The 25,199-nt window shown below is 41.3% G+C and overlaps 2 protein-coding genes across 5 annotated transcripts in view; one reads left to right on the forward strand and one right to left on the reverse strand.

The window, feature by feature from the left end:
• The window catches only part of PSME3IP1 (proteasome activator subunit 3 interacting protein 1), a 32,393-nt gene extending 25,146 nt beyond the window's left edge, over positions 1 to 7,247 (reverse strand). The window contains exon 1 of the mRNA XM_058441022.1: positions 7,105 to 7,247. Within this exon, the coding sequence (XP_058297005.1) occupies positions 7,105 to 7,227 (123 nt within the window). The 5' untranslated portion in view covers positions 7,228 to 7,247. The remainder of the gene's footprint in view (positions 1 to 7,104) is intronic.
• RSPRY1 (ring finger and SPRY domain containing 1) overlaps positions 7,200 to 25,199 on the forward strand; it is a 51,555-nt gene continuing 33,555 nt past the window's right edge. Inside the window, exons 1-2 of one of the 4 annotated variants that reach the window (XM_058441021.1) lie at positions 7,200 to 7,309; positions 22,933 to 23,437. In XM_058441021.1, the coding sequence (XP_058297004.1) occupies positions 23,088 to 23,437 (350 nt within the window). In that variant the 5' untranslated portion in view covers positions 7,200 to 7,309; positions 22,933 to 23,087. Of the gene's footprint in view, positions 7,310 to 7,384; positions 8,132 to 16,987; positions 17,585 to 22,932; positions 23,438 to 25,199 lie in introns of those variants that run through there. The other 3 variants (XM_032157430.2, XM_032157429.2, XM_032157431.2) reach the window with 3 other exon arrangements.

The following is a 25,199-nucleotide window of genomic DNA, read 5'->3' on the forward strand; positions in this document are numbered from 1 at the left end:
AGAAACTAGAAAATTAGATTGTGTTGACTTCTAATTCCTATTGTCTAGGTAAATTTTCACAAGTCTCTTCTTTTTCACTTTTGTTTGCTAGAGTAATTAAAAACAAATCAAAAGACAAACAGCCCAGGGATATCAGGGATATGGGCTCTAACTGTGAAGACCCCTGTAGGAATGCAGAGGACTTACATTAGGAATGCTTATTTTGTCCTTACTGTGTTCCACTTTAGAAAGAGTAAACAAATGCTGTCAGCTTTCCTTTACTCACATGTTTTCCAAAGTGACTCAAGTTTAATTATCAAACTAAACATTACATTATTTTTTAAAGGATTTATTCAATTTCTTCAAATAGGGAATCATGGAAAACTAAAACCATTTCAAAATTCACTTTGTCCATCAAACTTAGAGTCCAAATTGGCACAAATAAAGAACGTGGTTTTCAAATCTGCCTGACAGTCAAGAAAACAAAGTTCTTATATTTCAAGCCAAAGTAACTGGCAACACTGAACTACTGGGTTTACATTGGAGACCATGGTATTTAATTTCCAGGGTGGTGTGACAAAATGCGCTCAGTTCTTACATAGCACACTACACATGTTTTAAAATACAAAACTTACATTGTTGCTCCCCAAATAATTGCTATTCCTAACTTGAAAAATGACTCCATTTAGCTAGTGCCATGACACAAGGTAATGAGATCTGGTTTCCTATGGAATTGAATTATGTGATGGCAAACTACTTAAGTGTTTACATCACTGGCCACCATATCCTTCTAATTCTAAAACAGACAGATTGTACATGTAAAAACACACCAGAATCAGGTTTCTGTGTTCTGTTGTTTTAAGGCTTCACTTTGAGTAGCAAAAGCAATAGGTCAATCCATTTCCTTTTGTCAGTAAATACAGATTATTGCTTTCCAACATTTTTTACTCTGATGTTCAAGTCACATTGTACTTCAAAATGCAGGACAGCAACTAAGAGGAATTTGCCATCTGGCTAACTCAACTATATTCCAAATAAAGACTTCTTTCTGGCCAGAAGGCACTTCAACCAAGATACAGTTATTTAGATTTTTAAAAATTTAGCTGACTTTTCCTATATCATAAAATTTCTTTAGAGAATGACAACTACTAACAGAAATCCCGCTGTTAGTATTTATTACTAGGCAAAGTAAAGTCAATCTTCTAACACCGAAGCTTAATTAACATATTCCAGTAGCAAAGGAGACTAAAAGAATCTAAAAACTAAACCACAGAAAAAGCAATTTAATCCATATTTTAAATGTTTATCATAAGGAGCAATTTGCAATAACCTTTCAGGCATCTATGAAACACATACAATAAAAAATTCGGCTTTGCAATAATCTTTCAGTCATCTATGAAACACATACAATAAGAAATTCGGCCAGGCGCGGTGGCTCACACCTGTAATCCTAGCACTTTGGGAGGCTGAGGCAGGAGGATCGCTTGATGTCAGGAGTTCAAGACCAGCCTGGGCAACAGGGTGAAACCCCATTTCTACTAAAAATACAAAAATTAGCTGGGTGTGGTGACACGTGCCTGTAATCCCAGCTACCTGGGAGGCTGAAGCAGAAGAATCACTTGAACCCAGGAGGCGAAGGTTGCAGTGAACTGAGACTTCACGCCGCTGCACTCCAGCCTGGGCAATAGAGCGAGACTCCGTCTCAGAAAAAGAAAAAAAAAAAGAAAAGAAATTAAGGCCTGGTGCACTAGCTCACACCTGCAATCTGAACACTTTGGGAGCCCAAGGCAGCATTGTTTGAGCCCAGGAGTTCAAGACCTGCCTGGGCAAGATGGTGAGACCCCATCTCTATTAAAAACAAACAAACAAATAAACAGGCTGGGCACAGTGGCTCATGCCTGCAGTCCCAAAGCTGTGGGAGGCCAAGCTGAGAGCATCACTTGAGGCCAGGAGTTTAAGACCAGCCTGGGCAACACAGTGAGACTTTGTCTCTACAAAAATATTTAAAAATTAGCCAGGTGTGATGGTGCACTACTTAGGAGACTGAAGTGGGAGGATGGCTTCAGCCAAGGAGTTCCAGGCTAAAGTGAGCTATGAGGGCCATTGCACTCCAGCCTGGGCAACAGCACAAGACCTTGCCTGGCGAGGGGGGAAGAAAAAGAAGTTAAAAAAAAAGTATTGATTTATTTATCTTTCCATAGCACAAGAGCAGGGTCTCAAATGTGCATTTATCTTGAATTCACCTATACGCACTAGAAGACAACTAATTTAAATATCGGTTCCCTTAGCTGATCCTCACTCACATGCACCACTCCGAATATAAATACTTCCCTCACTATGCATGAATGATTGTATTCATTGTATTTTTTACATATTGTGACTCCTAAATACAAACCAACAACTTCATCTGGGGCTCACAGGAAGAAAAACAGCATTTTTTTCCAAAGCCAAAATAAAACTTGCCTGAGGATATATATATAAAAAAAACCCAAACCAAATCAAAGCGTTTTTCCTATTCTCTCACTCAACAATCAACACAGTATAATTCTGTGAGGGATATGTTCCCACACACCAAGCAATCAACGAATTCTGCAGCAGATACCAACCAGCTGGGTGTCCTTTAATTCAGTTCAATTCTGACACTACCTACCTGGATGGAGACTGTGTCAGATCCCATAAGTTGAGGGGTGAGTCCCACAAGACTAGCTTCCATTTTAGGTACCAACCACAAGAAGCAGGTTGTTTTACCTGTGGTTCTGACCAACTGGCTATTAATCGGGGTTCCCATGACCCCCTCCTTAGGTTCTATTAATTTGCTAGACCAGTTCACAGAACTTAGAAGAACACTTTACTTACATATAATGGTTTATTATAAAAGCATATTATAAAGGATACAGATGAAGCGATACATAGGGCGAGGCATGTGGTAAGGGCACAGAGCTTCCATGCATTCTCTGGGGTACCATCATCCAGGAACCTCTCATGTCCAGCTATCTAGAAGCTCCCCAAACCCAGTCTTTTGGGTTTTTATGGAAGCTTCATTACTTAGACATGATTAATTAAACCAGTGACCACTGGTGGTCATCAGCTCCTCTGCCTTCTCCTCTCCCCAGAGGTTGGACACGGGGGAGGGGTTGAAGGTCCCAACCCTCTAATCCTGCCTGGGTCTTTCAAGTGACCAGCCCCCATGCTAAAGTTACTTAGAGGCTGCCAGCCATCAGTCAGCTCCTTAGCATATAAAAAGACACTAATCATTTTGGAGATTTCAAGGATTATAGGAGTTGTATGCCACAGGAGACAGGGATGAAGGCCAAATATATATTTTACAATATCACACTGGCCATGTCAGAGTTCTGCAACACTGGTATTCCTACAATTAACATGCTGCCTCCCTGAGATTTCAAGGGTAGCTTTGCTTGTAAGCTACTTTGTCACCTAGGCTCGCTTTAGAACCTAACCCACACCTCAAGTCATACTCCATCCTCCCTCCCCCCACCCTATATAACTCCACTTCAAGACCAAATTAAAAACAAAATAAAACCAAAAAAACACAGTCCCAGTTACTCAGGAGGCTGAGACTGGAGGATTGCTTGAGCCTAGGAGTTGAAGGCCAGCCTGGGCAACATAATGAGATACCCATTTCTCTTTTAAAAAAAAAAAAAAAAAAAAAAAGAGCTTTGCATTACAATAACCAGACAAGGCCAACTAAGATTTTTTTTTTGGCGCAGTGGCTCATGCCTGTAACCCTAGCACTCTGGGAGACTGAGACAGGTCAATCACCTGAAGTCAGGAGTTCGAGACCAGCTTGACCAACATGGCGAAACCCCGTCTCTACTAAAAATATGAAAATTAGCCGGGCGTAGTAGCACATGCCTGTAATCCCAGCTACTCGGGAGGCTGAGGAAGGAGAGTCGCTTGAACCCAGGAGGCGGAGGTTGTAGTGAGCCGAGATCGCGCCACTGCACTCCAGCCCGCGCGAAGTGAGCGAGACTCCATCTCAAAGAAAAAACATTTTTTGAAGCAAATATTTACAGAGAACCTATTATGTGCAAGACACAATGCTATGTACTAAACAGGCAACTGAGGAACTCATACTCATTTAGTAAAGGACGTAAGGCTGGCACACAGCAATTTAAGGAAAAGTAAAACTAGGTTACAGGGCATAAGAGGCACTAAGCAGTTCAGAAAGGAAGACTAGAATAAGCACTGGGGAAGCTTAATTTTCATAATGGCTGTGACGATGCACAGTGAAAAGTGGTGGAAATTTTACGTACATGAAGAATAACCATCTTTAATTTAAGGATGCTGGAAATCACACAAATTTCACATTCCAAAAATCAGAAAACGGGGATTTTCATTTCTTGAAATAGTGGGCTAGGTAATTGAAACCAATTCTCCACCTCTGCACTAAATATGCTGGAAATTTGTCAAAAATAATTTTTTTTTTTTTTGAGACAGGGTCTCGCTCTGTCACACAGGCTAGAGTGCAGTGGCATGATCTCAGCTCATTGCAACCTCCACCTCCCAGGTTCAAGCGATTCTCCTACCTCTGCCTCCCGAATAGCTGGGATTGCAGGCGCCCGCCATCATGACTGGCTAATGTTCGTATTTTTAGTAGAGACAGGGTTTCACCATTTGGCCAGGCTGGTCTCAAACTCCTGACCTCAAGTGATCTGCCCACCTCGGCCTCCCAAAGCGCTGGGATTACAAGTGCGAGCCACCGCGCCCAGCCAAAAATATTAATTCTTAAATAGAAAAGCTAACAAGATAGTAAAGAATTTGGACACAATCTAGAAGGTGAAAACCAGAAATTAAGCCCAGTATTCAAAATGGATTTCATCCTGAGGATTTCTCTGACCTAAAAGCTAAAGTTTCAATGCCTTTATGAGACAACAGAAACAAGTTCAAGCCAGGAGCCCATCCAGGAAGTGCAGTCTGACAACTACCTCCCTCTCCATCTTAATTTGGTACCCAAAAGAACTACAGCTTCAAAGTAAAGGTGAACTGGGAAGTAAAACAGCAGGAATAATGGACAACAGAAATAGACTCCCCCAAAGGGAATTCAGACAGTGGAATTAAACATAGAGATTATAAAAACAACTATACTTTCCATGTTTAAAGAAATAAAATTAAGCCTCAAAATAATAAGAAATAAGAAACTGTAAAAGTGTCACAAACCAAACAGAACTTCAGAAACTAAAAAATGCAATATATGATTTAAGATTTCAGAGGCCGAGTTTAATAACAATGGAAATAACTTGAGAATAAATTATGCAGAATGTACTATGAAAGAACAGAGTAAAAGACATAGAGAAAAGAGTGAAAAGGTTTAGTTAAATCGACAAAAAAGAGAGACAATGGGAAGAAGCAATATATGCATATAAAATGGCTGAGAATTTTACAGAATTAATAAAAGACACTAATCCACAGATTCAAGAAGTCTAATAAATACCAAACAAATTGAACACAAACCAACCCATAGTTCCATAGAGCATAGTGGAAATATAGAAAACCAAACACAAAACAATCTTTTTTTTAAACTTGTCGATACTTGATTTTAGACAAAACAATCTTAACAACATATTCTACAGTAAACAATATTTAAGAATGAAGACAAAGTATGTTCAAAAGGTGACTAATAGTGAACACGTTGAAAATGCTTAATTTAGCTGCCATAAAGGCATAATTACACTATGACTGACCCTGTACTTACATTGCACTTGTTACTTGATTTACCACATACGTGGTTTTCAATAGCTAAAGCAGCAGCTTGATTCTAACCAAGCATCACGATTCTTGGAAGATGAAAGTGGAGACTGATAATCAACTAAATGGTTTTGACACAATTATTCCTTTCTTATATCATGAAGCACTTCCCCACAGGGTAACGACATGAAGACTTCAGTTGAGAAAGATAATCGGGCAGCCTCTACTTTCAGACCCTTACAAATTGTTCGCAGGTCATCTAACTAAAAGATTGTAAAAGCTGCTGTCGGCTCAATACTTTGTATCAAAAAGGAGTCTACCCACTGATTCCCTTCAAATATTTCAGAAGGGTGCCTTCCATTTTATGGTGTCCCTGTGGACACATGAATACACCAAATAACTGAAGAATCGACAAATCTTATCTCACAGGTGGTAGGCAAGAGGTCATCGGGAATTCCGATCACCAGGCTCGCATCTGGCTTCTTGGGTCCCACTCCTGAACTAACCAGTCGGACTACCCGAGCGTGCGGGAGTCTGAGAAACTGCATTTTAAAAGGGCCCCAGGAGATCTTGTTTTCCACTAACGTTTAAGAACCACGACTACGAACAAACAGGTCTCCCCCTTTCCTCTGTGTGGACTGACAGTCACAAGGACCACCAACTCTCAAGCATGACGCTTCAACTCTCTTGTCTTCGTTCCTTAAGTTTCCTGCAAAACGGGCCAACTGGCTTGTTTTCCGTAATAGAAAATTCGCTTGGCACAGCAACTGGTACATGGCACACAATAAATGTGCTTCCCATCCTGCACTGCCATTCTGGGATTCAACCATTTCCAACCAGACGCCGCACATCGGAGTGAGTAACCTGGACCTGTTCCAAGACCTCTGGAACGGAGCCTGCTACTCACTTGAAGCCTGGGTGGCCCTACCTGGTAGAAAATTGGGGAAACCCCATTAAACGCCCAGCAGTGTTGGGCCCGCCTGAAAGGGTCCTCCCCGCGACCCAGATGCCTTCCCGCGGGCACCCTCGGCTCCCCTCAGGCTGGGCCCGCAAGCTCCAGGCTTCGGCTACTCCGGACAAGGAGCGGATGCGCGGACTGAGAACAGGCCTGGCCCTGGCGCTAACCCTAACAGCAGCCGCAGCTCATCTCTTCCGCAAGGAAGCTGGAACCCAGGTGTCGCCGCCAGGCCAGGACCGAGGCCGCACTCACCTACCGGCGCCCGGGAGGCGAGACGCCCTCACCTCGGCGGCGCCCACCCCAAACTGCCACCGCAGAGCCGCTCGCTCAAAAAAAAAAAAAAAAAAAAAAAAATGAAAGGAAGAAAGAAACAGAGGAAGGAAGGAATGAAAGAAGGAAAAAAAAAAAATAGCCTTTGCTTTTGTATTCCTTTTGACCCTTCAGGGCTTCCTGTTCCTCACCGCCACAATAGAGTCCCGCCCCACTTCCGGTGACGTAACCCAATCCGCGGAGCTCTTCCTCCCCGGGAGCCCGATGGAAATCCGGTACCCTGAAAACGAGCCGGAGAGACTTGATTGGACCATTCACGCCTCAGGATGAGGATTGGTCAGTTTACGCCTGGGGGGCGGGCCGGTCCCTCTGATCGCGTGACACAATTTTTGAAAGGTGATTGGCTGTCAAGGAGCGGGATTGCTACCGAGGAAGGGGCGTTTCCTAGGGGACTGAGGGAGGGCTGGGGCGGTACGAAGCGGGGGTGGGCTCTGCGCGTAATGGCAGCGCCGTGGCCTCGCGTCCATCTTTACCGTTCTCTCGGACCTGTCACAAAGGAGTCGCGCCGCCGTCGCCGCCCCCTCCCTCCAGTGGGCCCGGGAGCTAGAGAAAGTCAGTGCCGCAGCCCGACCGCGCTGCTCTGAGAAGCCCCCTGGGCACGGGGAACGGGAGGGAGTCTGAGGGTTGGGGACGTCTGTGAGGGAGGGGAACAGCCGCTCGAGCCTGGGGCGGGCTAACCGGACTGGGGCCGGGGTAGGCTCTGGAAAGGGCCCGGGAGAGAGGTGGCGTTGGTCAGAACCTGAGAAACAGCCGAGAGGTTTTCCACCGAGGCCCGCGCTTGAGGGATCTGAAGAGGTTCCTAGAAGAGGGTGTTCCCTCTTTCGGGGGTCCTCACCAGAAGAGGTTCTTGGGGGTCGTCCTTCTGAGGAGGCTGCGGCTAACAGGGCCCGGGTGAGAGGCAGCTGTCTATCTCCTGGGGTGGCTCCTGGTACTGAGGGGGTCTTGATCTACTCAGGGGTGCCCGGGATAGAAAGGGTAGATGAGGGGACGCTTTGGGAGGCTTCCTTTTGTGGAGTTTGCGGTCTAGGTGGCACGGGTGGGAGGCATACCTCCCCGGGGAGATTCAGAAACGCCTTGGGATAGAAAGAGAATGGGGCTAGGAGGTAGGAGCCAGAACTAGCGGAATCTCCTACTACGGAAGCCGGAGCTGAAAATTGGGTAAGGACCTTGGGGAGAGGGGATTTCTGGGCGGTGATGGGAAGAAGACACCTCCATCCATAGGAAAGCCAGAGTGGGGAATAGTGAAAGGGAAACGGGAATTATTCCCTCTCTTTGGAGATCGACCAGGTGTCCCAGACACAGGATCCAACTGCTTCCGGGCTTATTGCCCGAGTGGGGTGGGGAGGGTCTATCCCACCAACAACCCTTGCGTGAGTCCAAATTAGGCGTTTGTCTCTGCCTGCTGCCTCACTTTCCCCGTCTTTGGGGAGGGAAACCGACCGAGACCGAGACGGTCGGCTGAGACTCCGAGGTCCTGTCTTGTATAGTTCTCTGAGTGAGGTTGCTCCCCCTGGAGTGTTGTACTTTGAACTTTGAAGGGTTAAAAGTGTCTGTTATTGACTGAGTAGAATCCCGCAGTTTTCCAGGCTCTTCACCTACCATCTGTTTGTGCTTAGTGGAGTGACTTAACCTCCTTAAGTCTCTTCTGTAAAATAACCAGCGCAGTATGTGAAAGTACAAACTACAAGCTGCGTGAACCTAAGTTACTGTGATTCTACCACCAAACGGGTTGCTGTTGAGGAATAAAAGTGAAGGCACTTTCTAAACTGTAAAGTAGTATGTAGAGGTAAGGGGTGAGATTAATACAGTCGTTGTCTGTCACCTGCGGAGTGCTGGGAGCCATATTGTACTGAAAGCTTCAAGGTTCACAGCTTCTTAGGTCATACTAAGATCTAAACCCATGGTTTCAAACCCTGCTTAGATGAGGATGGTGGGATTTCCAGCTTTTGCTCTCAGAGTTTTCATTTACTTTGAACTTCTTATGGTGCTGGCAGGAGTTACCACTGGAATATCTTTTCCTTCAGGAATTTTTTCCCCTGACAGCTGAAATTTTCCTCTAAGTAATTTGATCTCAACGTTGTAAACCTCCTCCCCCTTTTGCATACACACACACACACACACACACACACACACACACACACACATGCATGGCTTTTGGATGTCTACAGGCAGTGAATATCATACTTTCTCCCTCAGTTGTGATTAGTAAAGACTGCCTTTTTTCCTCCACGAATACTATGCGTTGTGGTAGCCCTCGACTATAGATTATGAGGCACGTTGGAAGTTGCTTTTAAATTTCTCTTGCACAGTGGTTCTCTTTATTTTTCCCCTTATGTGGAGTTTGCATTTCCTGGGATGGTATCTTGCTTTGTAGATCCCTCTATGAGATTATAGGAGACTTGTGTCCCTGTGTGACGTTTTACTAGTGTTTGGTTCGTGGTACTTGTTAGAGATGGTTTTCCAAATATCGGGCAATTTATGTGGGATTTTTTCGAAGTAATTTAGTTGTGTATTTTGTTTTTTTGTTGTTGTTTTTTTGAGACGGAGTTTCGCTCTTGTTGCCCAGGCTGGAGTGCAATGGCACGATCTCGGCTCACTGCAACCTCCGCCTCCTGGGTTCAAGCGATTCTCCTGCCTCAGCCTCCGGAGTATCTGGGATTACAGGCGTGTACCACCACGCCCAGCTAATTTTGTATTTTTAGTAGAGACGAGGTTTCTCCGTGTTGGTCAGGCTGGTGTCGAACTCTCGACGTCCGGTAATCCGCCTGCCTCGGCCTCCCAAAGTGCTGGGATTACAGGTGTGAGCCACTGCGTCTGCCTTTCGAAGTAATTTTTGTACTGCTCTGAATTTTTTGTTTTTGTGATCTTATATTCTGTGGATCTTTTTAAAAACTATAACTGGTGATTGTGAGTTATTTGATCTCCCAGGATGCATGTTGCCCTAACCTACTATTTAATGTCTTTCTATGTTATCCTTTTTTCTGTACTCAATGACTTTTTTTTTTTTTTTTTTTGAGACCGAGATTTCCCTCTTGTTCCCCAGGCTGGAGTGCAATGGCGCGATCTCGGCTCACTGCAACCTCCACCTCCTGGGTTCAAGCGATTCTCCTGCCTCAGCCTCCTAAGTAACTGGGATTACAGGCAAGCACCACCATGCCCAGCTAATTTTTGTATTTTTAGTAGAGAGAGAGTTTCACCGTGTTGGTCAGGCTGGTCTTGAACTCCTGAGCTCAAAGTGATCTGCCCACCTTGGCCTCCCAAAGTGCTGGGATTAGAGGCGTGAGCTACTGTGCCCGGCCCTCAGTGATTATTTTTAAGTTATTGATTTTAGGAGGTATCCTAGCACACTCTATGTGGGCTTCTGCTTTTGTCAGCAAAATAACTTTTAGCAAGTATCAAAGGGAAATAAAAACTTAGCATTTTGTATAATAGTGTGTTAATCTGTAGTGAATCAGGTAAAAACAACAAATCTGAGTTATGTAACACTGTGGAGCCTGGAGGCTAAAAAAAAAAAAAGTATGTTTTGGCAAGAGTTTAACAAACAATTATTCTGTATTTCTTTTTTTCCGTTTCTTTTTTTTTTTTCAGACAGGGTCTCATGCTGTCTCTCAGGCTAGAGTGCAGTGGTGCAATCACGGCTTACAGCAGCCTCTACCTCCCAGGCTCAGGTGATCCTCCCACCTCAGCCTCCCAAGTAGCTGGGACTACAGGTGCAAGCCACCACACCTGGCCAATTTTTGCACTTTTTTTTGACAGGGTTACGCCATGTTGCCCAGGCTGGTCTCAAAACTCCTAGGCTCAAGCCATCCACCCACCTTGGCCTCCCAAGGTGCTAGGATTACAGGTGGGAGCCACCATGCCTAGCCTCGTGAGCTTAATTTAGTCTATTGAGAATTGTATATGCTTTCCTTAGCAATGAAGTAATTTGTTCTAATGAAGTAGGAAATCCCTTTGCATCTTTTTAAATACAGCTTTCTTTCGCACTCTATATGGTTTGGAGAAAATGTTAGGAATTCTTGAGGGTAGTAATCACTATTACACTACTTAAGATTGGAAGTTATGGCTGGGCATGGTGGCTCACACCGTTACTTGAGCCCAGGAGTTCAAGACCAGCCTGGGCAAGATGGCAAAACCCCATCTCTACAAAAAAAAATACAAAAATTAGCCCAGCATGGTGGCACATGCAGATAGTCCCAGCTACTCGGGAGGCTGAGGTGGTGGGATCTCTTGAGCCTGGGAGGTTGAAGCTGCAGTGAGCCACTGCACTCCAGCCTGGGTAACAGAGCAACACCCTGTCTCAAATAAATAAATAGGAAATGTTCTGTATTTTTTAGTAGGATACTTGTAAAGTAGGGTGTGATAGTCTCAGGATTGCAAAATAAGTGGAAAGTCAATAGTCACCACAAATGGGAAACAGTGGAACCAGCAATCTATTTCAAAAGAATTATTTGGGGATAATAAACTATGGATTTAGCTTCTCTTCAAGCTTTTGGCATTTTCAAGGCAGTTATCATTGAATTTGGGTAGTTTTTTCCCTGATATTCAAATTAGAAAATTGAAAAGCAGAATAATCACGAAGTAGTAAATGCTGTAACTTGGGCCACAACCTTTTGGAGGGGACTTTTACAACTTTTAGAAGTGCAAAGAAGTGAATATTTCCCTTTGGTTTATCATTCAGTAAGTCAGCTTTTGAAATCCTTTTCTTGCCAACCTTTGTGAGTGGAGAAAACATACAAATGTGTCCATTCCAAAAGGGAGTGGTTGCTGGTTAAATATGTAAAAGCAGTAATTTTAAATAGATGTGTGGTATATACAAGGTTACATCAGGAAAAGTTATCTTATAAATAGTGGTGGCCTCTTAGAGAACATTCCGCTTTGTTTCTGAGCTTTTGAAAACTGACAATACATTTGAAATAGTAAGGAATTTATATACTCCTTAAATTTGTTAAGGAATGAACTCTGCACATAGCTTTCTTATTGCTTGAAATTATAGTTTCCAGGCGTAATTTAATGGGTCCTATGTACCTCAAATAGAAGATTGGAAATACCTTACTCAGCAAGTATATTACCTCATAGTTTAATGTTCAGTGTTAGTTTTTTCTTACCCCTCTATCTCCTGAAGAATTGTTTTCGCTCCTGTGTTCCCTTAATGCAGTGATTCTCAAGATGTGGTTCCTGCCCAATCCCTCCACATGGGAAATACAGCTCTGTGGTTTTTTTTTTTTTAAGTTCTTATTGCTTCATAGTTGTTCATACTTAGGTATGCCTAAGGGCTACTTATTAATAACCTACCAAGTGAATTACTAAGGATTACTAAAACATGGTATTCATAACCTAAAACTAGAACAATATTGGAGTTTACTGTGGTCTCTTAATACTTTTTTCGCCCAGGAAGTCTGTCCTAGGAAACCTGACACCAGTACAAGCTTCTCACATGTCATATGCAGAATGGGGATTCCTGCAGTATTCAGGAAGCATGCTTAGTTTGGGGTGCATCATCTGTATTGTCTCAAAATGATCTCAGTTTTCATCATGATTCCTCTTTATTAGAATTTTTATTTAGCTTCATCTTTATCAATTTAATTTATAGGTTTTTTGTTTACTTTTCATTGTGTGGGCAGGGATATTTATACCAACAATATTTTGGCTTATAATGTAAGACATAAATGTGTTACAATGCAAAGATAGATTCTCTATTCCCCTTTTGCTATTGCTGATTTGTATAGTCACCTAAAAACTTGCTCACACAGAGATACTTCAGTGTTACCAAAGTTCCTTTTCCACTGGAAAACTGATGGAACAGGAGGCCTCCTTCTAGTAGATGCTTTATCTGTAGTCTTTGGGTAGGGAGCTAAGTTTGTCCCCAACCCCAGCTCCCTTTGTCAGGAGCATGAGGGACCTTTTTCCGTCTTTCCTCACTGCCTGCCATATAAGCATTGGATATATAGTTATTGAATGGTGTTGTCTCAGTTTTTCAAAATGGTAAATATTTTGGAGAGACTTTATGTTACAGATTTTAGAATAAATTCACCTAAGATATTTGTTGAATACGTATTAGGGTCTAATGAGTATCCAAATGAGTATTCAGTATGAGTGTTTTAGACATCGTTTAAAGTAGACATCATTAAGGAAAATGTTGATATTCATGCTGCTTATATATTTTATTTGCTTTTCTTAAAAGCAAAGAGTTTTCTATAATAGAAAAATGCTTTTCCTTTAGATTTGTGTATATTTGAATAACATATGATCTCCTATTATTTGGCCTCCTGGGGGGAAAACTACAAGTACCATGGAATATTACATTTGTTTTTCTTCCCTGTACTGCAACCATCATAAGCACTTACCTCAATTCTTCCTTAGTATTTTTTTGGGAGTCCAAGGCAAATTTTTCAATCCTTAAGATTTCGGGCAGGGATTATTTACTTCCCCTTTTTCACTATTATTTGCTTCTGGAAATTCCTTACTCTATCCTAGGCCTAAATTTTATTTTTTAATAAATTCTTTGAATGCTGAAAGGATTTGTCTTTTCTCCTTTGTACCGTTTTAGGTCAGGACTATATTCTGTAATTCTTTCTGACCACAGATGCACTGTTACTAGTTTAAAAAAACTCTCAACTTTTTAGAGGAAGGTTTTTCCAAAGACTTTTTTTTTTTTCTTTTTAAGGTCTCACTTTGTCTCCTAGGCTGAAGTGCAGTGGTGCAATCATGGTTTACTGCATCCTCGACCTCCCCAGCTCAGGCGATCCTCCCACCCCTCACTCCCACTGCCCTTCCCAGTAGCTGGACTATAGGGTCCAAGCCGCCACTCTGGCTAATTTGTGTATTTTTTGTAGAAACAGGGTTTCACCGTGTTGCCCAGGCTGGTCTCAAATTCCTGGGCTCAAGCTGTCTGCCCGCCTTGGCGTCCCAGAGTGTTTGGATTACAGGTGTGAGCCACCATGCCCTGCTCAGATACTCTTTTCAACCAGAAAAAAAATCTGCTTTCAAAGGTGTGCTTTCTTAAAGATCCTCAGTGCATAAGGGAAATGTCAGAATCATCCAGTGCTTTTCCCAGACTTCTTGACAGTTACAGTTCAGGGGTTAATGGTACTCTGTGTGACTTAAACCTACAGATAGATAGCTTTGGACATCTGGGAGGCAAGTAAAAACACCTTATCAAGACAACCTTTCTTTTTGGGGGAAAAGTAAAATTCCAACCAAATATTTCACAATCTACCCCCTTCTTACCTTCCCCAACAAAGGCTTTAGAGTCTAAAGACAGAAACACTCTTGTTGAAACATCTTTAGGTAGTTTCTGTTTCAGCTGGCAAGTGTAATCTTCATGCATTACCAAATCAGTATTGTTGACTTCAGAGTTTTCCCCATTTAAACACAATCTTCAGTAAGAAGATTGTGGTCTTTGGGGTGTTCTGCAGGCTTTTTTTTTTTTTTTGAGGCAGAGTCTTGCTCTGTCACCCAGGCTTGAGGGTAGTGGGATGATCTTGGCTCACTGCAACCTCCACCTTCTGGGTTCAGGTGATCTTCCCACCTCAGCCTCCCAAGTAGCTGGAATTATAGGCACATGCCACTCTGCCTGGCTAATTTTTGTATTTTTTAAAGCAAATATGTTTCTAGATAATGTTCTCTATCTTGATAGGGTTTGAGTCACAGGTGTATGCATTTGATAAAACTCAGCACGTTACTGTGCTTAAGATGTGCACGTTGCAGCCGGGTGCGGTGGCTCATGCCTGTAATTCCAGCACTTTGGGAGGCCGAGGCGGACAGATCATTTGAGGTCAGGAGTTTGAGACCAGCCTGGCCCACATGGTGAAACCCCATCTCTACTGAAAACACAAAAATTAGCTGAGTGTGGTGGCATGTGTCAATAATCCCAGCTACTCGGGAGGCTGAGGCAGGAGAATTGCTTGAACCCGGGAGACGGAGGTTGTGGTAAACTGGGATCACACCAGTGCACTCCATCCTGGGCAACAGAATGAGACTCCGTTTCAAAAAAAAAAAAAAAAAAGATTTGCACATTTCAGTGTATGTAAATTCGACTCCTAAAAACTTGAAGTTTATTGAAGTCTAGTGATATGCATGCTGAATTATTTAAGGGAAAGTATACTGATGCCTATAGTTCACTTTGAAATATGTAAAAAAAAAAAAACTATATGGATTAATTATGGATATAGAGATGGATAGTGATAAAGCAAGTTTAGTAAAATGTTAGTAGTAGAATCTAGGTGGTGGGTATATAGTTCACAGTTTACAGTGAACTCTAATTCAATTTTCTGTATTTCATAATAATTTCATAATAAAATATTGGGAGTGGGGAGTAAATGTGATGATAGAAGCTATTGCTTTAACACACTTAGGGAAAAATCCGAAAACATTTTCTAATGAGAGAACATCATTAAAATTTTCAGGATGTTACACATTTTGCTATTCATGCTATTTGACTTAGCCTTTGCAGGGGAGGGTTGAAAAAAAATGTCGCATCCTCTAACACTATTTTGGAATGATAAGGTGAAGATTATAACAATAGTAATTTAGTGCCCAAAGTCTGGTTTTTCTTCTTTATGGTCACTCCTTTAATCAGCTTTTCCTTCCTAGGCAGTGTAATTCTGCAGTCCTATTTTCAAAGAAAAGAAAGTGTTCTTTCTCACTGATCTGTACTGTGGCTGAATGCAAGCAAATATTTGAAGAGATGAATCATTGATTCCTGGACCATTTGTCAGAGAGGGTTAGACTAGTTGGCCAGATGTCTCCATGGTGAGCTGTTTATAATGGTAGAGGTCTGTGTTTTATAAAGACAGTGAGTACCAGAACCTTACTGCTTTAACATCAAACTTACCAAGACCCTAAGTTTGATTATTTTTTGTCTCAGAGCAGCTTTAAAAAAATATAAAGTGTTAGGTGCTTCATTTGCCCCCAAGAATAAAGAAAAAACATGTAAAATGTAAAAATCTAATAAATCAAATAATATAGAAATGGAGAGAATAGTCTTTAGTTTCTGTTTTAAAAAGGCAAGAATCAAAATTAATAATACCACACTTCAGAGAAATAGATTTGCAAAGGAAATATTCGATCATAATTACGCTCTTGCAGCAAAATTGTTATCAAGAGTATAATATTAGGCTGGGCGTGGTGGCTCACGCCTGTAATCCCAGCACTTTGGGAGGCTGAGGTGGGCAGATCACCTGAGATCAGGAGTTCAAGACCAGCCTGGTGAACATAGTGAAACCCCATCTCTACTAAATATACAAAAATTAGCCGGACGTGCTGGCAGGCACCTGTAATCCCAGCTATTCGGGTGGCCGAGGCAGGAGAATGGCTTGAACCCGGGAGATGGAGGTTGCAGTGAGCCAAGATCACACCATTGCACTCCAGTCTGGGCAATGAGAGTGGAACTCCGTCTGAAAAAATAAAAATATTATTATTCATAAAATAATAAAAATATTCAGAACTCCATCTGGAAAAATATTTAAAAAGTATAATGATAGTAAAAGTATTGCCATTTAGGTGGTAAGAAGAGTCTTTCTACTAAGCACTGGCATCCAGTGATAAAAATTATTAAATCAGTTGATGGTTGCCACAGATGTGTATTTAAATTGTGTGACTAGCTTTTTTTTTGTCTCAAAGTTGACTTCACCAGCTATTGTTGTCTTTGAAGTTAAGGTAAAGAATATAGGTATTGGCCAGGCACGGTGGCTCACGCCTGTAATCCCAGCACTTTTTGGGAGGCTGAAGCGGGTGGATCATGAGGTCAGGAGTTCAAGACCAGCCTGGCCAACATATTGAAACCCCGTCTTTACTAAAAATACAAAAAATTAGCTGAGCATGGTGGCACGTGCCTGTAGTCCTGGCTACTCAGGAGGCTGAGGCAGGCGAATCACTTGAACCCAGGAGATAGAGGTTGCAGTGAGCCGAGATCGCACCACTGGACTCCGGCCTGGCGACAGAGTGAGACTTCATCTCAAAAAAAAAAAAAAAAAAAATATATATATATATATATGTGTGTGTGTGTGTATTACAGATGTGTTGCCTTTATATAATCTCATCTTACTCATTTTCTATTCTGTTCAGTCTCTTAACCCTTGATGATATTACCCTTAAGCAGCATACCATTTAGGTTCATTTTGATGCTTCATAAGATGGACCTTATGGGAAATATATGGAGCCATTTTTTTCTTTGTGTTGATATGTACTGTACATGTCACTTATGGATATAACTATTCTAATGGCTTTTTAGGCTGACCTCTCCAAAGGACTGCATTCAAAGATAGTCTCAGTTCATTTTACTGGACAAGGAGATTAACATTTTTGACCCAAGAAGAATTGCCCTTTAGTATTTCAGTTTGCCCCCTAATTCAGTCAGTGTGTCCTTACTGCTGTGCCAGGTTCTGTGGTAGGTTCTATACACAGTGATTTCCAAATGTGGCTGCCATCAGAGTCACTTGGGGAGCTTTTAAGAAAACACAGGCTTGGGCCGGCATCCCAGAAATTCTGATTCTGGCTATTTGTAGTGAGACCAGGGATTTGCATTTTAATAAGTACTCTAAGTGATTCTAATGCTACCTATGCGATGATCAAGCTACAATGCCTCCCAAGATTCTCTGTCTAAAAATATAGGTAAGTATAGGTTATAGATAAAATTACTTCAGTACGGGGTAGTTCTGTAAAAGATAAATTCTTTAGTTTTCTTAGTGCTTTTAACTCAAGTTTTACTCCAGAATCCCTCTTCCCCGGGTTATTTAGTTATTTCTGATTAGATATGTGCTCATTTTATAACATCTAGCATTTTTTTGATCCAGTTTAAGTATTAGGCACTGTGCCATGTGTATTACATGCATTATTTCATTTAATCCCCGCAGTGGTACTGTGAGATAAGAACTGTTACTATTTCTGTTTTTTAACATGTGTCAAGAGTCAGGTTAATTAGGATGCGTATCAGTAAATATCGCAGGGCTGGGACTTTCACCTAGTCTGACAACAGTGTGTACTGTGCTATGGTGGCCTCTGGTATTGTGTGTAAAATCTGTAAGCTGAGTTTTATTGTCTTAAAGCAGTGGTCCTTGGAAAGTGGGCCACATAAAGCTTTTTTTAAATGGATAAAACAAAGTTGTCTAAAGTGTAATTGATCAGCTTTCACTCAGTCTTTTGCCTACAGTCCACCACTTCTCTGTAAAAAAAAAAAAAAAAAAAAAAATTACCACGAATGACAGCCATTTCCAATTTAAAACCTATAGGTTTTCAGTGCCAAATAAATCTGAAAGATCATCTACTTTGTTCATTTATGTGCCCTGTCTGTGGCTGTAGCCCTCAAGAGTACTCTGTGTAGTCATCTCAGAAAGTATTTAGAGGTAACAGCTCTTGTTTTTTTCCTTGTACGTTTCCTAGGCTTGCCTTTATAAAATGCCTTACAGCTTCTTCCACCTAATTAACCTCTTCTTTACACTTGGTTTTCACAGCTGGTCCTTTTTATTTAAAAAAAAAAAAAAAAGTATTTGGCTTTAAAGTATTTACAGTTTTTTTAAAAGCCTCATTTTCTTCTCTGACAAATTTTATAGTTGACATTTTCTGGGTCATTTAAGGAAAATTGCTCTTTTGGAAGAAACTGACTCAAAATGCACTTTAGTTCAATTTGGAAAAAAAAAACTTAATTTTTGTCTTCTTACCTTCATATTTAGTCTTTTTTTTTTTTTTTTTTTCAAAGACAGGGTCTAGCTCTGTCACATAGGCTGGAATGCAATGACACCATTAGGGCTCACTGCAGCCTTGACCTCCCAGGCTCAAGTGATCTTCCCACCTCAACCTCCTGAGTATTTGGGACCACAGGTGTGCACTACCATGCCCAGCTAATTTTTAAATTTTTTCTGTAGAAATGGGGTCTTGCTACATTACCCAGGCTGGTCTCAGCCTCCTGGGCTCAAGCAATCCTCCCAACTCAGCCTCCCAAAGTGCTGGGATTACAGGCATGAGCCACCATGCCCAGCCTATCAGATTTAGTCAGATTTTAAAAAAAATCTGCATGTATTGGATATCTTCCAATCACCTTAAAATTGTACTAAATGGGCCAGGCACAGTGGCTCACACCTGTAATCCCAGCACTTTGGGAGGCCGAGGCAGGCGGATCACGAGGTCAGGAGATCGAGACCGTCCTGACTTACACAGTGAAACCCCATCGCTACTAAAAATACAAAAATTAGCTGGGCATGGTGGCGGGTGCCTGTAGTCCCAGCTACTCCGGAGGCTGAGGCAGGAGAATGGCATGAACCTGGGAGGCGGAGCTTGCAGTGAGCGGAGATCAGCCACTGCACTCCAGCCTGGGCGACAGAGTGAGACTCCGTCTCAAAAAAAAAAAAAATTATACTAAATGGAAATCTGCATAGATTATTCTGTATTCAGTGTATAAAAACCTTAGGAAAAAATGATAAAATAAAGTTTAAGAATTTAAGATCCAACAAACTTCTTTTTAACTTCTCTCCTCACAGGCACCCCCAAGATGGTTTCTTCTTAATAATTCCTAAATACCTTTATGTGTTGGCATTAAATTGTAACTTTATAGGATCCCCTATTCTTTTTGCTTTTTTTCCCCCCTGAAATTACTGAGCAACAAGATCCCTGTTCTCTCCCCTTCAAGGCTTTGTTTTCTGGAACTTGAAATTCTCAAATCATTGCCAGTTATTTTTAGTACGTGATTAGCCTCCCTTCCTCAGGTATGTTTTCCCCAATTTGGATTGAATCTACTGTTTGCATCTTGTTTCCCATCCCACCTTCATACAGATTGTGTGGAAAGGCTGTGGGGTATTAGAGAAGCCAGTGGAGTTCCTCTCTGCTATGGCAATGTTGACACCACAGAGCATAGTCCTAGGACCCTTACCACTGTGAGGAAGGAGTTTGGAGTTAGCACTTCCCTAGGGGATGACACATTTCCCCAGAAGAGGTCCCATGTCTCTAATCCTGGACTACTCCCTTCTACCATCCCCAAAGTGTTAGTTGGGTTAGCCACAAGTTTTTATAGCATAGTGGTCGAGAAATTATGATAATCCAGAGTATAAATTTCTGTACAGCCTTTAAATGCATGAGGTAGTTATATATATACTCATATACAGGGTTGTGGTATTAAAAAGAGCAAATCGTAGAACAGTATTTATGGCTTCATTCTAGTTAGATTTAAAGAAAAAGCGGCTGGGCGCGGTGGTTGATGCCTGTAATCCCAGCACTTTGGTGGGCCGAGGTGGGCGGATCACGAAGTCAAGAGTTTGAGACCAGCCTGACCAACATGGTGAAAATCTGTCTCTACTAAAAATACAAAATTAGCCAGGCATGGTGGCATGTGCCTGTAATCCCAGCTACTCAGGAGGCTGAGGCAGGAGAATCACTTGAACCTGGGAGGCAGAGGTTGCAGTGAGCCGAGATCGCACCATTGTACTCCAGCCTGGGCGACAGAGTGAGACTCCATCTCAAAAAAAAAAAAAAAAAAGAAAAAGCTAGTTTGAAAGTATATAATAATAGATGTGGAGGCAAACATATGAAGCTTTTAAGAGGTTAGTTATCTCTGGGAAAGGCATGGGCCAGGCAGAGCAGAAGAGGAACTTTCACATTCCATAGGCCTGTGCAGCATTTAGGTTTTAGAAATGAATTTGTATATTTTAAGGTTTCTAGATAAAGATTTTTTTTTAATAAAATACAATTTCAAGTAAATACTCTGGTGGCACAATCATCTGACCTACTGGCCCAGAGTCAGAACTGTCCAAAAACCTTGAATTGTTTACCTCTTTTCACCTGAAATATTCTAACAGCGCCTTATCAGTGAAATTTCTGTGAGAGGACCCAGAGCATAGCTTCTTAAATGTTGCTTTTTCATCTTTCTCAGAAACCAGCATAATTTATAAGATCTGTAGAAATTCCAGGGACGCTTTAAAGAGTTATTCCTATTTTGGATTTCTGTTTCCTCTGTTCTTTTAAGCATTGAAATCTCTTAGTTATCTACCCTCTAAAGCGAATCATACTCTGATCCCCACAGTAATGGCAATGTTGTTACTTCAACTCTGCTGATTTAGAATGTGTTCTTTTAAAAAGCTATTTCCAGCTGGTCCTTGCATCATACTCCTACCTATATACTTCAGTCACATCCTTTTCAGTACAACCTGCAAATTTTGAAGACAGCCCGAGTGGTTTGGGGGAACCAAGAACATCTGTGGTATCACTTGGCCCAGCCATTGCTGTCTTAATAGCGAAAACGTCTGTTGCCTCTCATTTCCTTTATCCTTTTCTTTCTCCTGTCTTGTTCCATCCCATTCCATTCTTTTCTGTCCCTTCCCTTTGCCTCCTCCCTCTTTATATATATTTTATTACATATGATTATTGTTATATATATATGTATATGAAGACTTACTGTCTCCATTTTTCTCTTTTTCTTCTATGTTTCCCCTGTAGCAGTAATCAAACTGGGAAAATAAAAAGAATTTGCCATTAATCTGTCTAAAATAATGGAAATAGGCTGGGCACAGTGGCTCACACCTGTAATCCCAGCACTTTGGGAGGCCGAGGTGGGCAGATAGCCCGAGGTCAGGAGTTCATGGCCAACATGGTGAAACCCTGTCTCTACTAAAAATATAAAAACTGGCTGGGTGTGGTAGCAGCACCTGTAGTCCCAGTTACTCGGGAGGCTGAGGTAGGAGAATTGCTTGAACTCAGGAGGTGGAGGTTGTAGTGAGCCAAGATCATACCACTGCACTCCAGCCTGGGTGATAGAGTGAGACTCCTCAAAAATAAATAAATAAATAAAATAATGGAAGTAATATTTCTCTTCTAATTCCACTGAATTATAAGTTTGGTTTATATTATTCCTGGTCGGTGCTCAAGGTATGAGGAATTAATTGTAACTAACCAAATGTTGTGTAGAGACTGCACACTAGCATAGTCTATTCCTTATGTGGCCTATTCGCCAGATGTCAGCCTGTTTTTTTTTTTTTTTTTTTTTTTTTTACTTTTTGCTACCAGCCCGTGTAAGTCTCCTATTTCTAAATCTTTACTTCCTTCCAGAATCTAACCAGATTTTATCAGCTTCTTGAAGAGCTGGTTCTTTCATTAGGTTTTTAATGATAAACATACTGTGTGGGATGAGAATGGCCATCCATGAATTCCTGGAGGGCAGGAACTATTCCTTATTCATCTTTATTCTCCTAATCCAGCGTGGTGCCTGGCACAAGGTGCTTAGTCAGTATTTTCAGGCAAAGATAAATTGGTGCATCTTATTCTGAACTTTGTAACAGACATGTGCAACAAACTGATCATTGTGAAAATACAACTTTTGTGATATCAATTTTCCTTTCCCAAAACAAAGCCTTGCTTACATAACAGAAACACTTTGCAACAACTTGTATGAATTCTGTCAGTTCTTGAGTGAGCTTCCAATGGGGAACTCTATCCTTTTATTCTCCTTGATATCAAATGGTGCTATCATATTTGTATCATAACTTTTTTTAACAACAAACATCTATAATTATTTTATTTAAAACTTGTTAAATTATCCTGTGGATTTAAAGAAAGGAGATAACTCATTTTTTTAAAGATTTTTCTCTTTTTAACACCTACCTCTTACACAGAAAGACAATTCATTTTTTTATGATAAAAGGAGCCCTTGAAAAAGAAATGCACACATCCTTCTAATGTATTTCTATATAGATAGGAAAAACTATACATATGGTTTTAAAAAAGTCAATGATAACTCCTCTAGTCTATAAGAATATGGTTTGTCAGTCAACTTTGTAACAGAATGATAAAAAGAAATTGATTGATTGATTGCTAATTTTGTTATCTAAAGCTATCTCTTTGTGTTGGAAACCTGTAAAAATAACCAAAGATAATTCTTCATTAGAATCCTAATATCTATAAAATCAGACTAGGAAAATTTGAGTAATTAAGTGGTCAAGAATCTTTTATTCATTTTCCTTTTTCTCATTTTCTTTTAGAACTGCCACTGGATGACCAGAATTCCCTGTAGTTGATAATGTTGGAAATAAGCTCTGCAACTTTCTTTGGCATTCAGTTGTTAAAAACAAATAGGATGCAAATTCCTCAACTCCAGATTATGAAAACAGTACTTGGAAAACTGAAAACTACCTAAATGATCGTCTTTGGTTGGGCCGTGTTCTTAGCGAGCAGAAGCCTTGGCCAGGGTCTGCTGTTGACTCTAGAAGAGCACATAGCCCACCTCCTAGGGAGTGGAGGTGCCACTACTACCATGGGTAATTCCTGTATCTGTCGAGATGACAGTGGAACAGATGACAGTGTTGACACCCAGCAGCAACAGGCCGAGAACAGTGCAGTACCCACTGCTGACACAAGGAGCCAACCACGGGACCCTGTTCGGCCACCAAGGAGGGGCCGAGGACCACATGAGCCAAGGAGAAAGAAACAAAATGTGGATGGGCTAGTGTTGGACACGCTGGCAGTAATACGGACTCTTGTAGATAAGTAAGTATCTAATTCACAGTCACCTCCAGTGGAATGAAAAGTGTTCTGTCAGGAACCATGACTTTAGGACTCCTTCAGTTCCTTTAGGACATACTCGCCAAGCCTTGTGCTCACAGGGCAAAGGAGAATATTTTAATTCTCCTCTGATGGCAGAGTAAATGATAAGATTTGATGTTTTTGCTTTCTGTCATCTACTCTGTCCGGAAATGTCTAAATGTTTCTGTAGCAGAAAACACTATAAAGCTATGATCTTTATTAGAGAATAGAGTAAATATGGAGTGAGTTTATGTTGCTAGCTACAATAGGAAATGGTTTCATGAAGGCTGTTAATGGTACATGCCTGTCTATTCCACTGACCTCAGATTCAAGATAAGTTGTTTTACCAAGAATATGGCTACAGGCAACTTCTCTTGGCAACATAAGGACAAAGGTCAAGGAGAGTTTTCATTATCCTTTATTTGATCCTTTATCCCTTATTTGACTATCTTTAATCCATTTAGGAAGCTTGTCAGTTGATACTGCAAGGCACACCTGTACCTGTTTTGTCTTTTCCTCTGCTTTGTCTACCTCTAAATACAAAATCATAGATTGAATAACAGTGAAATTAAAGGGCATCCAAGTAGAAAAAAAACATTTAATTTAAGGTTGTATACTTCAGTAGTTAAGAGTACAAAGCTTAGAACCATGATGGGCCTAGCTCAAGTTCTGGCCCAGTGCCTTACTAACTGCATGACATTGGGTAAGTTACTTCTTGAAGCCTCAGATTCCTCATCTGTAAATGGGGGGGATAATACTTTTCCCACAAGGATTATCATGAGATAATGTACATAAGGCATTCAGCGTGGAGCTTTGTACTTAACAGTTGCTCAGTAGATGGTAGTATTTTTTAAAAAGTTACTTATGTGTTCTTTTTGCTTCAGGCCCTGCTAGTAAATTTAAGTATATAAACATTTGATAATCACATTTATAGAAATCCAGTTTCATTTAGTTCCTCAAAAATTAAGCATAAAAGAGAGTGTACCTGTGAATACAAATGAATTTTTAGAGCTGTATTAAACTTTTCCATAAAACACTGGAGCATTTGTTAGTCTTCAAGAATAATAATTTTTTGGCCAGACACAATGGCTTCATACCTGTAATCCCAACACTTTTGAGAGGCTGAGGTAGAAAGATAGCTGGATGCCAGGAGTTCAAGACCAGCCTGGGCAACATAGGGAGACCCCATCTCTACAAAAAAAATTTAAAAATTATCCAGGTACAGTGGCGCTTGCCTGTGGTTCCAGCTACTCAGGATTCTAAGACCGGAGTACTGCTAGAGTCCAGGAGTTTCCAGCTGCAGTGAGCTATGATCACACCACTGCACTCCAGCCTGGGCAATAGAGCAAGACCCTGTCTCAAAAAATTAATTAATTTAAAAAAAATTTTTAAATCCCTTGTACCAAATTGTAATAAAAGTTGTCCTTCCCAAATAAGGAAGTAAACCACAAGCAATGTTAATTTAAGCTCATTGGAAAAATGGGTGCAGAATAGACTTTGAGAGAGAGAGTTTTTTTGTTTTGTTTTGTTTTTTTTGTTTTTAAAGAGACAGGGTCTCACTCTGTCACCTAGGCTGGTATACAGTGGCGTGATCATGACTCACTGCAGCCTCAGCCTCCTGGGTTCAAACCATCCTCCCACCTCAGCCTCCTAAGTAGCTTGGACTACAGGCATGTGCTACTGCACCTGGCTAATTTTTTAAAAGTTTTTGTGGAGCCAGGTCTTG

This window comes from Hylobates moloch, unplaced genomic scaffold (genome assembly GCF_009828535.3).
Source record: "Hylobates moloch isolate HMO894 unplaced genomic scaffold, HMol_V3 SCAFFOLD_6, whole genome shotgun sequence".
NCBI classification, from domain to species: Eukaryota; Metazoa; Chordata; class Mammalia; order Primates; family Hylobatidae; genus Hylobates; species Hylobates moloch.